The 14,665-nt window shown below is 39.6% G+C and overlaps 2 protein-coding genes across 2 annotated transcripts; both read right to left on the bottom strand.

The window, feature by feature from the left end:
• Nucleotides 1–7,974: 7,974 nt before the first annotated feature.
• On the bottom strand, nt 7,975–9,588 carry LOC133777941 (receptor-like protein 19). Its single transcript, XM_062217704.1, has one exon. It carries the CDS (start codon nt 9,586–9,588, stop codon nt 7,975–7,977), a length of 1,614 nt encoding a protein of 537 aa, XP_062073688.1.
• A 2,520-nt stretch (nt 9,589–12,108) lies between these two features.
• LOC133777936 (receptor-like protein 7) lies at nt 12,109–12,678 on the bottom strand. Its single transcript, XM_062217698.1, has one exon. The coding sequence runs from the start codon at nt 12,676–12,678 to the stop codon at nt 12,109–12,111; it is 570 nt and encodes a 189-aa protein (XP_062073682.1).
• Between the last annotated feature and the right edge of the window lie 1,987 nt (nt 12,679–14,665).

The following is a 14,665-nucleotide window of genomic DNA, read 5'->3' as shown; positions in this document are numbered from 1 at the left end:
CTCGATAGGATCGATTATGGTTTGATAGTAGGCTCGACAGGAGCTCGATATAAGCTCGATGGATATGTGGTATTATATTACAAGGGCTCGATAGGTTCGATAATGGTTCGATATTAGACTAGACTGTAGCTCGATGGTTATTTATGTAGGCAGATTTTGCTTAGCTCGATAGGCTCGACACTGGCTCGATAGGCTCGATAGATTTATGTTGTTGATATTGCTCGATGGAACTCGATAGTTTCTCGATAGTTGCTCGATAGTTGCTCGATAAGGTATGTTGCAGCTCGATTATAGCTCGATAGAGCTCGATGAAAACTTATTTCAGTGTTTTTATGAAATTTTTTTATTCTATTTTCTTACCCATTTTTTTTCATGTGTTGTTACAGATGCCTAATTTGCTTGTTCCGTTCAGTGATCACTTTCCTGGTCGAGTGACATATCGGGGTAGTAGTACTTTAAATCACATTAAGACCAAGTTTTTGGAGCTCGGGCTGCTTGAAAGGGCTAAGGAATCCCCTTTCAAGCATTTCTTTTTGTCTTCGGAGTTTAATTTCTCCGGAGTCTTGGTGCATCAACTGTTGCTCAGGAAAATCGCCAGCAACAACGAAGATGAGGTGCATTTTTTGTTGGGGTCGAAGTCTTGTAGATTCGGCATGGGAGAGTTTGCCCTGGTGACGGGGTTGGATTTTAGTACCTTCCCGTCACCAGAAGAGTTGGAAGGGCGTAATCTCAGCGACCGGTTGATAAAGGAGTATTTCAACGATGCTGAGAAAGTAAAGCTCTCAAAGGTGGACCATGCTTTCAAGACTTGTACGGTTGTGGAAGATGTGTACAAGCTTGGTCTATGTCTGTTTGTTGAGGGGGTTCTGAATGCCATTGAGGGCAAGTTGCACATTTGGCGAGATATTCTAAAAATTGTTGAGAATGTAGAGTACTTCTTCAGCTATCCATGGGGGAAGTACTCTTATAGGAGGCTATTGCATTCTTGTAAGAAGGACATGGTGAAGCAAAAGGCCAACTATGATGCCAAGAAGGATGCCAAGGTGCAGCAAGAGTCCAAGTACATTATGTATGGTTATGCCCCGGCCTTACAGTACTGGGCATATGAGGCTATCCAACAGCTTGTGGTGGAGCTTGTTGTGAGCTCGGGAAACATATTCCCGAGGATGCTTAGTTGGTCGCATCGGAGGAACAAGGATTTCACCAAGTCCGTCATCGCACCGATATTATTGAAGAATAATGTAAGTTGTGTTTTTTTTTTTATCTATATGCTTATCTTTTATCATTATTTGAGTTAACCAAATGTTTTATGTTGTTTACAGTTAATTGTTCTTCCGATGTTGAAGCCTCGACCAGCAGAAAAAGACTATTACTTGTCTTTGACTGAGGGAGATCTTCCCCTTTATCCTGAGCTTGGCCAGGATCCCTCGGAGACTGATGAGGAGGAGGATGCGACTTTTGAGAAAATCGCAGAGATAGTTTCTCAGGCAGCCGAGGAAAGCCAAGATATTTGTTGATGCTGGCCCGGGGGAGGAGGTTGCAGGTCCCACCCCTCCTATTGCCCCAGCCTTAGCCCCAGCCTCAACCTTTGCCCCAACATTAGCCCCATCCTCAGTGGGAACCCCAACACCAGCCTCAGCCTCAGCCCCTGAGCTCGCTGACTTGATAAAGCGGTTGGACAGAATCGAGGGTCGACAGGAGACCCTCCTGAAGAACCAGTCAGTGATCTTGGACGTAGTCAGTCAGATCCTGACATTTATTAAGGAGAAACCGAGGGGCTCCAATGAAGATTCAGACTCAGAGTCATTGGATATTCCGCTAGACTATGTTGATGATCCAACGACGCCTCCTACCATCATTGTGACACCTGATGCTGAGACTCCGGGAGTCGTTATTGTCAACCCTGAGGATGTTTCTGGGGTTCAGTTTCAGAGGACTAGACGCCAAAGACGCAAGCCAGATTGGTTTGAGGACTATACCGATCCCACGAGGAAAAGACCTCGCACTGATGCAACTACACCAGCAGAGGAGGCTACACAAGAGGCTACACATGTGCTGGACCCTCTCAAGAAGCCAGATCCCAAACAGTATAGGACAATGTGCAAATGGCTACTTGGAGACATGCCCAACAAGAGTCCGCGGGATGTAAAGACTGGGAGTCACGGTCCAGCGTGGTTTCTGACGTTGAAGACACCTCAGTCGTGGCTCAATGATGGGGTAAGCCATTTGTACCTAATTATGGACTTTTCAATTTTACATGTTTTGTTTTTACTGACTCGATATGAGCTCGATAATAGCTCGATATGAGTTCGATAGGAGTTTGCTAGGAGTTTACAGGATCGATGTGAGCTCGATGGAGCTCGATATGAGTTTGATAGGGATGTTAAAACTGTTTCATACTGGCTCGATGTGAGCTCGATGGAACTCGATATGAGTTCGATAGGGATGTTAAATAGGTTTTTCTTTACTGTTTCAGACTAGATCGACGTGAGCTCGATAGTAGTTCGATAGGAGTTCGATATGGATGAGGGTTGTTCTTTACTGTTTCAGACTGGCTCGACGTGAGCTCGATAGTAGTTCGATAGGAGTTCAATATGGATTAGGGTTGTTCTTTACTGTTTCAGACTGGCTCGATGTGAGCTCGATGGAGCTCGATATAAGTTCGATATGGATGTTAAATAGGGTTGTTCTTTACTGTTTCAGACTGGCTCGACGTGAGCTCGATAGTAGTTCGATATGAGTTCGATATGGATTAGGATTGTTCTTTACTGTTTCATACTGGCTCGATGTGAGCTCGATATGAGTTCGATATGGATGTTAAATAGGGTTGTTCTTTACTGTTTCAGATTGGCTCTACGTGAGCTCGATAGTAGTTCGATATGAGTTCGTTATGGATTAGGATTGTTCTTTACTGTTTCAGACTGGCTCGATGTGAGCTCGATAGGGATGTTAAATAGGGTTGTTCTTTACTGTTTCAGACTGGCTCGACGTGAGCTCGATAGTAGTTCGATAGGAGTTCGATATGGATTAGGGTTGTTCTTTACTGTTTCAGACTGGTTCGATGTGAGCTCGATGCGAGCTCGATGGAGCTCGATAGGAGTTCGATATGAGCTCGATAGGAGTTCGATATGAGCTCGACAGCAGCAATTTATGATGGTCTTTGCTAATTTTTTTATCGTACTCTTTTTGCAGCATATTGATGCGGCAGAACACATGCTTCGTAGGCGTTGCAAGTATTTTCCCAATATATATCGACATAATGCAGTTGTGATGAACAGTTATTTCTCACAAGTGATACCTGCCCGATATGATCAGTACAAGAAAACAGCCGACAAAACAAAGTATTCTTGGGATGCTGACATTATGTCCATGTTGACCGGCATCGAGCAGCAGTTTCTGGCATCTTGGGGAGGAGTTGAGGATGTATATTGGTGCCAGAACTATGGACAACAACATTGGTTTACCATTGAGGCTTCCATTTCTAGTTGGATTCTGACTGTTTACGATTCAGACAACTCGGTGATTAGTGACGCAAAGCTTGAGGATATTATGAGTCCATGGTGCTTTATGCTTCCTTCTCTGTTAATGCAGAGTAAACTGTTTACTGATAGCTTAATGCTGAAGATTCCATCAGCAGGAAAGAGGCCGCATCAGTTCACATGGCGTCGCAAACAGAAACACGAGCTCCCTCAGTCAAAGAGAAGGTAACAAACATCATATTCATACTAATTTTGTTTCTAACTAAATTTATAGTAATGTGCACTTAATATATTTTTTTTTTTTACAGTGGGGATTGTGGTGTGTATGCTATCAAGTATATTGAGCATCTAATGGTCGGTCTTCCACTGGAAACTATCTGCGATGAAAATATGGAGGTGTTCAGGAACAAGTGGACCACAGACTTGTGGTATCAAATTTGTTACCTTGATGATTGTATATATACAGGGTCTTTACATGTACAGTTTGTTGTTCACATGTTTTTATAACTTTCATGGTAATCTTGTATACGGGGTCTTTACATGTACAGTTTCGAATTGTTATCATTTTTTTATAACTTTCATGGGCTATTATTGAGCTAATATCAAGCTATATCGAACTGTTATTCAATATATGAGAAATTTGTTACCTTCATGATAATCTTGTATACGGGGTCTTTACATGTACAGTTTCGAACTGTTATCATTTTTTTATAACTTTCATGGGCTGTTATCGAGCTAATATCAAGCAATATAATTTTCATATCGAACCATTAACATAACTTTTAAGAAAAATCAAAGAAGACACCTCAGTTTATTAATACAACAAGTTCAAATGGGAAAAAAGAGTTTAAAGCCTAGCTTTGCATGTAGCCCTGTTGTGGCCAAGACCACCACACATGCTACACTTGCGCTCTTTGCGAATGATTTCTCCATTCGATGGAGTGCGGTTTGTCTTCCTTCTTCCCTCCTTATTCTTCTTCGGTCGACCAACTGGTTGTTTTTCAACGGGAACCCCAACTTGCATTTTCTCTATGTTCTCGGGAACTTCCCAATCATCCTCGTTGCCAGTTGGGTAAATTGTTTCTTTGTAAGACTCCCTCCACATCTCAGTAGTGTAATATGGTGAACACAGTGAGTAAATGTTGACGCTGCGCAACACCATGAACACAAGGGTAACCCATTATTTGAAACTGACCACAAGAGCATGATTTGGTCATCAAATTCACCTCACCATCACCTTTTGGGTCTACCACATGAAATTCAAACTGTCCAAGAGGATGGACTTTCAAGTACCTTGCATGATCTGCAATGCCTCAGACATTTTTCTCATATATTGTTGTTAATTTGGATGTGCACTTCTCTACCTCCTCACGACGCGCGACAAACCATGACTGAATTGTGAAACGAATGAATTCCACAAAAGTAGTGACTGGGAAGGTTCTTGCATCTCTGGTTTTGTTGTTAAAACTTTCAGCGTAGTTGCTTGTCATTACATTGTATCGATTCCCAGGAAAGTACGCACGAGTCCACTTATCGAAGCCAATACCCTCGAGAAATTGAGCTATGGCAGGATCCATTTACTTTATATTATTGAAGAACCTGTGAAATTTAAACTTCCGAAATGCATATGCCGCATTCCACATCTCCTGGTGACAGTGATCGGTCTTGAACTTAGCGATTACATTCATACTTATGTGATGGTAGCATGCGCCGTGGTAGGCATCAGGGAAGACCAACTCAAGAGCATGAATAATGCTAGCATGCCTGTCTGAAACAAAAGACAGATTATCAACAACTCCAATGGCTTCCTTCAATTTCATCATGAAATACTTCCAAGAAGCATGATTCTCACTGTCAACAATCGCGAATGCAATTGGATAAATGTGGTTATTCGCATCCAATGCGACAGCACACAACATGTGGCCACCGTACCTTGACTTCAAGAAAGTGCCGTCCACACATATAACAGGATGACATGATGTAAATCCCCTTCTACAAACTCCGAGTGAGAAGAAACAGTAAAGAAAGCGACCGTCATCTGTGACAAAATCAGTAATTGTACCTGGATTCTTTTGCTGCAGCATGTACAGGTAATAAGGTAACTTGGAGTACGATTCTTCAGGTGTCCCCCTGACATAACCGAGTGCCTTCTCTCTGCATCTCCAAGCCTTCATATAACTCATATCGATCCCAAAATTATTCTTCATATCCTCCTTTATGCTGTTTGGTGGATAGCTAGTGCCATCAGTAGCATATTTGTTCTTGATAAGGTGCCCAATGACAGAAGGTGCTGCTTGACGGTGGTCTTTTTGTCGCAATTCTAGTGAGCAAGTATGTACACTATTATAAACAGTGATCTTAAACATCTCCAATCGCGCTACTTTTTTCCCTCTTATTCTCCAACCACAATCAGGATCCTTGTAGGTGATATACAACACATCAGTACTAGACTTCTTTACCATAAACTCAAAATTATTCTTCATTGCAAAGAGAGCCGCTTTGGTTTTCAATTCCATCTTGTTCTCAAATGTCTTCCCAAGATGTAATTCCTCCAATGCTACACCGGATGAGGGTGATTCAGAACGACTACAAGCTATGATATCTTCTTTTGTAAACATGGGAGCACTCCATTTTCTGTGATCTTCTGTTGAATTTATTGAAATGTTCCCTGTATAGTTATATTTTGTTCCACCAAGATGACTAGAGCTGGTGCCAGGTGTTCGACGTCCTTGACTTGGTGGGTTCGTCCGTGCAATATGATGTATTGGTTGTTCTTGTGCTTATTCTACTTGCAAATGTTCAGCTAATAGATCATCATCCACTAAATTGTCTCCTAAGTCCTCATTGTGTTCAGCTACCGGATCGTCATTCACATAGGGGTTGTACTCATACTGATTGTCCCTCAGGTCAGCAATAGGAAATCCTAAAGTACTGGCTGCTCCCTCAGGTCCGGGAGTGGAATATGGGTCTGCAATGACAATCTTTTTAACAGGAGTGACACACAAGGCCAACCTTTCTTTAGATGTTACTCCTAAGAATGCACGGACACCAAGATCACTTTCAACATGAACTGGTGTAAACGGTTGGTCGCCACAAGTGTAAGGAACCTCCAATTTCAACTCATAAATCTGTTTATCAACTTTAAGTTCCTTGTGCAATATGTCAAGAAGTTGCAAGTACGTTACAGTATCCTCCATCGGTATCACCATGCATTGAGGGTCCTTGAAAATCCACTTATTCCCTTGTAATTCCCAAACACCATTGTAGGATACAAAAACGTAGACAATAGAGCCTGTGTTGGAAAAAAAAACATTAAAATTGTCAGGAAAACTGTCATTTTTTCAAAAATACATTAAAAATGAACACTATCGAGCTTTATCGAGCTAACATCGAGCTTTATCGAGTTAGAATCGAGCTCTTATCGAACCCTATCGAGCTACTATCGATCTACAATTTCTCAAAACCGAACATAAAACCTAACCAAACCCTCCATCGAACCCTATCGAGCTACTATCGAGCTCATATCGAGCACATATCGAGAAACCTAAACCTATCGAGCTCAAATATTGTAGGGTCCCATCGAACCCTTATTGAACCATTATCGAGTTTCCATCAAGCACAATCGAGCACTAATACCCAACCCTATCGAGCTATAATCGAGCTCACATCGAGCTCTTACAAGACCTTCTTCTACATACCATCGAGCTCATATCGAACCGTTATCGAGTTGATATCGAGCAAAAAAGTTGCAGAAAACCCAGAAAAACACAGATCGCGAAATCTCTCAAAAAATCCCGAAAAATACACCAATATAGGCTCAGATCTGTTCAAAATAACCAAAAAAATGTAAACAAATAATACCCAATACATAAAATATAAAATCTTATTACCCATGGTTTTTCTCCTCCAAAAACTCTCAAAATAGATGTTGTCTTTGATATTAACGACTTCACAGAGACAATGGAGATGGCTAACAATGATTTTGACAAGAAAATTATACAAAATTGTAGGTTTTGTGTATGATTTCGTGAGAATGAGAGAGAGAGAGGGAGGAGAGTGGGAGAGAAGGTTTTGTGATTTTTTGATATAATGGGAGGGGTATTTTGGGTGTGGGAGGAAAGTTTAGCATTAATTTGAAAATATTATTAGTGTTGGGATTTTTTGGTAATATTAGGTATTATTAGACATAAAAAAGTGAAATTTCCCCATTTAAATAACACAAACTTTAATGGAAATATACACTTGAATACATATATATTATATATATATATAATTATATAATCTACAAGCCTTACGCTATAGATCAAGCGACAAACATATTATATTCTAACTCAACATCAAAACATAAAATGCATCAAAAGTGATCATTTATTACAAGGCTACTATTTTTTATAAAACTCGATGGAAATAATAAGTTTCATGGCAACCATTCTATTCTATATCCAATGAACAATCCGACTGCGAAGCCGAATCCGTAACCCACCACCACAACTTTTCAACCAAATTGAAAAAATGATGAACTACTCGTCTCTTCTTCGAATGATGAATGGGGTGGTTCAAAGGCTTCAGAGTTTCCACACTTGTTTGGCAATGGAATTCCACACAATCCCAAGTTGTTCTCATAACTACTGCTCTCAAATCTGCTCAGTTGGTTTGTTTGTGGTATAGGCCCTGTGAGGTGGTTGTAAGACACATTGAAATATTGCAAGAAAGTGAGTTTGGCCAATTCCAGAGGGATCTCTCCTGACAGATCATTTTGAGAAAGATCTAAGGATTCAAGGTTTCTCAGATTCCCCAATAATGCTGGTATGCCACCGTTGAGATTATTATTGGCCAAGTCAAGAGAAAAGAGAGCCTCAACATTTCCAATGTCTTCAGGAATTTGTCCATCAAAGTTGTTGTCAGAGAGGTTTATGATTGCAATCGTATCTGGGATCTTCTCATAGAATAAGTTCACACCTTTGATCTTTGTTGTAACTCTGAATCTAACAGAGCCATTTACTGATATGGTTTTTGTCTTCATATATGTTAAATTCCTTGATATGGAATTTCTCAATGCTTTCCAACTTTGGCTGTATTTTGATGGTAACTTTCCAGAAAAGTTATTGAAGGACATGTCAATAATACACAGCTTGGGAAATTCATAGTCTGGTATAGGCTCCCCAATAACTCCATGGAATCTATTGGACCTCAACATAAGAACTTCCAACTCTGGAAGACTTCCCAACCAAAAAGGAAAAACATCATTGAGCTGATTATATTCCAAGTTAAGGTATCCAATATCTCTACAATTTGCGAGTGATGGTGGGAGTTTCCCTTGTAATTGGTTTTCACTGAAATCGATAAGCTTCAATTTGTTTCCCTTTGAAAATATTGGCAGGTTTCCAGAAAAGGAGTTGTTTTTTAGAGTGAGTACAGACAGTGATTTCATGTTACCAAAACATTGGGGAAGGTTTCCTTCTAAGTTGTTAAAGGACATCCTAAGGACTGCAATGGAGCTAAGATTGCAAATTGCAGGTGGGATTTTCCCTGACAAATTGTTCTCAGAAAGTTGTAACAAGAAAAATGTTTCTTTGCTTTTGTTAAACAACCACTCTGGTATTTGACCACTGATATAGTTACCTATAAGCTCCAGGAAAACAATTCTTTCTTGATACTGGAGGAAGTCAGGGAATTTTCTTAAATTACAATTGGACAGAAATAGCTGAGTAAATTGTGGAACTGTATCATTCATACTGTGTTTGATGACCACTGATAGTTTGTTGTCAGATAAATCAAGTCCTTGAAGAGCTTTTAGGCCAAAAAACATGTCAAAGTTGACAGTTCCAGTCAAATTGTTATTCTTTAGTGTAAGGAGTTGAAGGCTGGTGAGCTTAGAGAATGATAAGGGAACTAGACCGCTAAGGTGATTGTTGGAAAGCCAAAGCTGGATGAGTTGGGTTAGGTTCCCTAAAGAAGAAGGGATTTTTCCAACCAAGTTATTTTCAGAAAGATCTAAATAAGTAAGTTGGGTCAGCTTACCTATGGAAGTTGGAATCATTCCTGAAAAGTTACAAGCAGTAACATCCAACTCATTCAGAGAAGAAAATTTTTCAATGGATGAAGGCATGTTTCCAGAAAGTTGTTCATTGTGTCCCAAATTTAGATGTTGCAAATGAGGTAGTTGAAAGATACGAATAGGGAAATCACCTCTCAATCCGCAGCGCTGTAGAAGCAGAGACTCCAAGGAAGAAAAGTGTAACGCCCTGGCTACCCCAGAACAGTTATGGTGAACGGTGGACCGAAAATTTGACTCATTACCTAAGCCCTTTGGTCGAAAACGTGCTCTAAGTGTAATTAATGGGTTAAGGTATAAAACCAATAAAAAGGAAATGGAGATTTTATTACAAACTGCTCTGCAGAGCTAAACAAAACGTTTACAAGCTGTTCTCAGTACAAAATGGTCACTACTGTTGTAAAGTTACAATCCCGCCGACCTAAGCGGCAAAAATAGGGTAAACCCCCTAGTTCCTCTGAGAACACCTTGACCGTGGTGGTCAAGCGGCTGCATATGTACACACCACCACATCAGCTCTCCACTCAAGGCTAGGTGAGCTTTTCTTTCCCTTTACCTACACCATAAAGCACCCATGAGCCAAGGCCCAGCAAGAAAACATAACACTTTATATAACATTATCAAATGATTATCATTATAACCACACTGAGCATAAAGCTTGCAAACAAGTGGGTGAACACCACATGAGGTCCTGATAAACCACACTGAGTGACTGACAAGCAAGTCACTAATTCAAATGGAAGAGTGGCTGATAGGTAAGCCACTAGCCTTCAACAGGTTCTGGTAACCGTACTGAGTGACTGCCACGCATGTCACTAATTCAGGTGGGAGAGTGGCTGCTAAGTAAGCCACTAGCCTCCAAGCGCTTAATTCATTCATCGACCCTCGGGGTCGGTCTGCCATTAATGCTCTCTGAGTCATTCAATGCTGATAATTGATCAGATCAAATCTCGTTGGCTTGCGTGACACATGCTAAGGCCGTCCTGACTAATAAGTCAGCTCAACATGATCAGTGCCCAGTACCACCGCCGAACCTGACTAATAAGTCACAGCTTCACAGTTGATACTAGCACCCTTGCCAAACCTGACTAATAAGTCAGTACCATGCACAAATGAGCAACATATGCTAAGCATTCTATATTCAATCCATGTCCATATTCTCACAATCACATGCCTCATGAATATCCACACATGTCACACTTGGGGTGCAGTTTTCTTACCTTTGGTTCGAGCAAGAACGAATAAAAGAACAACCCTGAGAACGATCGACTTTTTGGTCATTTAGTGGTTACCTGGTCATAACCAAATCATGGGATTCCATCAATAAAATGAATAATAAAAGGTTCCCAAACCAAAACCTAACCTCCGGGACCTCAAACACTACTCAACCGGGTAGTAGGTTCAATCCCGAGGCCTTAGGCTTGCATCCCCGAGCCAAAACGCTAATTCTGGCCAAAAATGCCTTAAGGGCTGCGGCCCTCCTTGGCCATGCCACGGCCCGCCCCTCAGACAGAGGCGCCTAAACCCAGCAGCCCCCAAGGGCCGCGGCTCACCCCTGCCATGCCGCGGCGCAAGCTCCATTTCAGCCAAAACCCCTGTTTTTCCTCCCTTGCGTTTTCCCTTGAAACCAACCCTTCAAACCCAATTTAAACACCACCCAAACCTCTCTCAAACACCCATTTAAACCTCCAAACATCACCCATAACTATCCCTCATCATAACCCAAGTAAAACATCCCAAGAACTCCCCTTGATTCCAACTTTCCATACCAAAATCTAAAGCTGAAAACTATGAACGAAAACAGAGCAAAACCAGTAAAACAATGGATAAAACTCACCTCAAATTCGAAACCAAACCCTCTTCAATGACTGAGCTATGTCTACAACCTCAACCTCCAAGTTCCCTAGCTTAATTCCACACCTTGAGCTCAAAACTCCAAAGAGGAAGAAGAGAGAAATGAACTTACGGGAAGGAGAAGAAGCAAAACTCTGTTTTGGTTATGTTTTCTCTACAGCCATCTAAACCATATATATCCAAATCCCAAATGACCATTATACCCCTAGGTCTTTAAAGCTTCTAAAACCAACTCAAGGATAGTTTTGACATTTTCCACCTACACCGTTAATCATAATTAACGCTTCCCTTTTCCCGCTAATCTCAATATTCTCAAACTCCAATATTTCACATCCCGTTACCCTTTAATGTCCGGTAACACTCTAAACATTAAAACACCCCGAGACTCACCCCGAGCCCCGAGCTTAAGCCCGTTATGACCAAACCGATAATTAACATTCCTTGATCGTCTCATGCCAAATGGCTCGAACAAGCCCACATCATAATGTGGTCTCAAATTATATCACCAACATGCGAATAAATAATCAATTTACCCTCAACGGGCCAAATTACCATCACACCCCTGTGGATAGAAATATGGACTCACATGCATGCATTTCACATCATATCATAATATAATCAACATATACATGCATTTTATCAATTAATAACATAATTAAGCAAGTATGGCCCTCCCGGCCTACTGTTCACGCCGTTAAATACATCGGAGAATTTGGGGCATTACAAAAAGTTTGTCAAAGAATCTGGCACAGATGATGATATGTCAACATAACTCAGATGAAGCATTTTGAGGCTTGTCATGTTTGAAATAAGGCTCTCGAAACCACCTTGCTCGAGTTTCAGTAGATGTTCTTGAGAATTATCACGACGAACATTGCGGGACAAATCAAGAGTGGATAACTTGGATAATTCTGAAACTTCTGATGGAATGTGGCCAGAGAAGACAGAAGAAGCTAGGTTGAGAAGAGTGAGCATAGAAAGCTGCTTGATAGCAGTAGGTATGGCCGAATAATTGAAATGGTTGTCGGCGAGATTAAGGATCTGGAGGTGAACGAGGTTGAAAAGGCTACTATTATAGTCAAGAGAGCCATAGAGAAAGCTGCTCCTGAGATCAAGGCTGATGACATGGCCTGTGTGCTCATCACACTCAACACCATCCCAAAAGCAACAGTCTTTGGCTGTCCAGGAATTCAGTTTTGGATAAGCATTACCATCAAGAGAAGCAAATCTCTGAATGGTAAACCTTTCCTTGAACTGTAGCAGTGAAGACCTTTCATGATCGAGGCACATTGAGTGACAGAAAGAGAGACGTAGTAGTAGTAGTACATTCAGAAGGAAAAGATAACACAAGTGTGTGGAGATTTTTGAAAAGCACTTTGGCAATCCCATAATGTGATTTGATGAGCATACAAGTGAAACCTCAGCTGCTTTTTATAAAAGAAATTTTCTTAGTATTATCATTCACTACATGTCAGAGGGAGGTAGTTGGAGATCGAAACTAGACACATAATGATAAATAATGGCTTGAAAAATAGACACTCTTCAACTATTGGCGTATCGTATTATTAGACTATTGTGTCCTACATGGAATAAGTGTAAGAATATTAAACCATTAATAAGAATATATGTAACTCCACTAATCGCCAATTGGATTTTAAATAGAGCCTCATGATTCTTGTTATGGTATCAAGAGCCAATTCTTTAGCTGACATTCGATCCACACCGATCCAAAAGAGACAGCCAAGCTGAATGAGATCCGCATAGTACAAAAAGACACTTGAGATTTGAGACCCACATAGTGCGAAAAGACACTTGAGATCCAAAAAAAATAAGCGAGCTGAAAAAAATGGGCCACTTGTGATCAAGTGATTCAAGATTGGTGAGCAAAAAATCGTCACCATCTTGAGGGGGATATTAGACTATTGTGTCCTATATGGAATAAGTGTAAGAATATTGAAACATTAATAAAAACATATGTAACTCCACTGATCATTACTCTTGTAACCACATTCAAATTTTGAATCAAGTTGTTTAGTCTCTCACAGGTCCTATTAATGATTATCATTAGTCAAGGGAATTGAAAAATAATGGCTTGAAAAATAGACACTCTTCAACAATTGGCGTGTGTAGATGCTCCAATAAAATCACTTTCAAATTTTGAATCAAGTTGTTTAGTCTCTCACCGGTCCTAGTTGAAACTTGACACCTATTAATGATTATCATTTGCAGGGGAATTGAAACAAACAACATTGAAAAAATTCATCTACCGTGTTATTTTCCCAGATTATAAAAGTTTTTAACTTTCATTAACCAATAATGTAATTTTGCAAATTGTTAAACTTTTTGTTGAATGGTTTGATTGAAGTGTGTTCAACTGCCTAAAAAAACATAAATCCATTTAAATAAGCATAAATCATTACGTTGAAATTATTATTTATATAAATTTTGAATTTTAGTGAAGGTAATCTAGCTAGTAATTTAAAATATACAAATGCTTTTTCTTCTCTACTTTCTCTCCATTTTGGAAGAATAAGCTTTGTTTCACATTTATTTTTTTTCCTTCTACTTTACTCTTGATTATCTAACTCATTTTCTCTTACCAAACACACATATTTCCCTTTCGCATCACTTTTCTCTCTCAAGTTTTTTTCTTCTTACTTTTCCAATCGCCCACTAGGGGTGTTCATCAAATCGCCCACACTGCATAAACCGCCCATACCACACCACACCACACCATAAATTGCGATTTGGAACCCTTCGTGGTGCAAGTTTGGTTTGTATTTTTGTCAAACCGTGCGGTGCGGTTTATGATTTTGAATTTTATAAATGCGATTCAAACCACACTGCACTACATTGTTATATATATATATTAATTTTTTAATATATTTTTTTAATTTTACTATATTTAAACTTAATGTATATATATAATATATACAATATCTAGAAAAAATATTATGTTTCATACGATACTACATATTCTACTTCAACCTAAAAATATTAATTCTTAATTAAAATCTTTACTTTTTATATTACATTTTTTTCTTTGTTATTAATTTGTTATTTTTTTTATTGTTTTGCTAAAAGTTTATTAATTTGTTGTATATCTATTATTTTATTGAGAAATCTTTGGTTATCAACTTTATTATGAATATTTATTAATTATAATATTTAATTGTTAAATTATTTGGCGATAGGTATAAATAAATGTCCACACCGCATTTTTGTGGTGCAGTTTAAGGTTTATGCAGTGCATGTTGCGGTATAGAAAATTGCTTAA

The sequence above is a fragment of the Humulus lupulus genome, chromosome 5, assembly GCF_963169125.1.
Source record: "Humulus lupulus chromosome 5, drHumLupu1.1, whole genome shotgun sequence".
Classification (NCBI taxonomy): Eukaryota; Viridiplantae; Streptophyta; class Magnoliopsida; order Rosales; family Cannabaceae; genus Humulus; species Humulus lupulus.
This window is presented reverse-complemented; position numbering and strand designations above follow the sequence as displayed.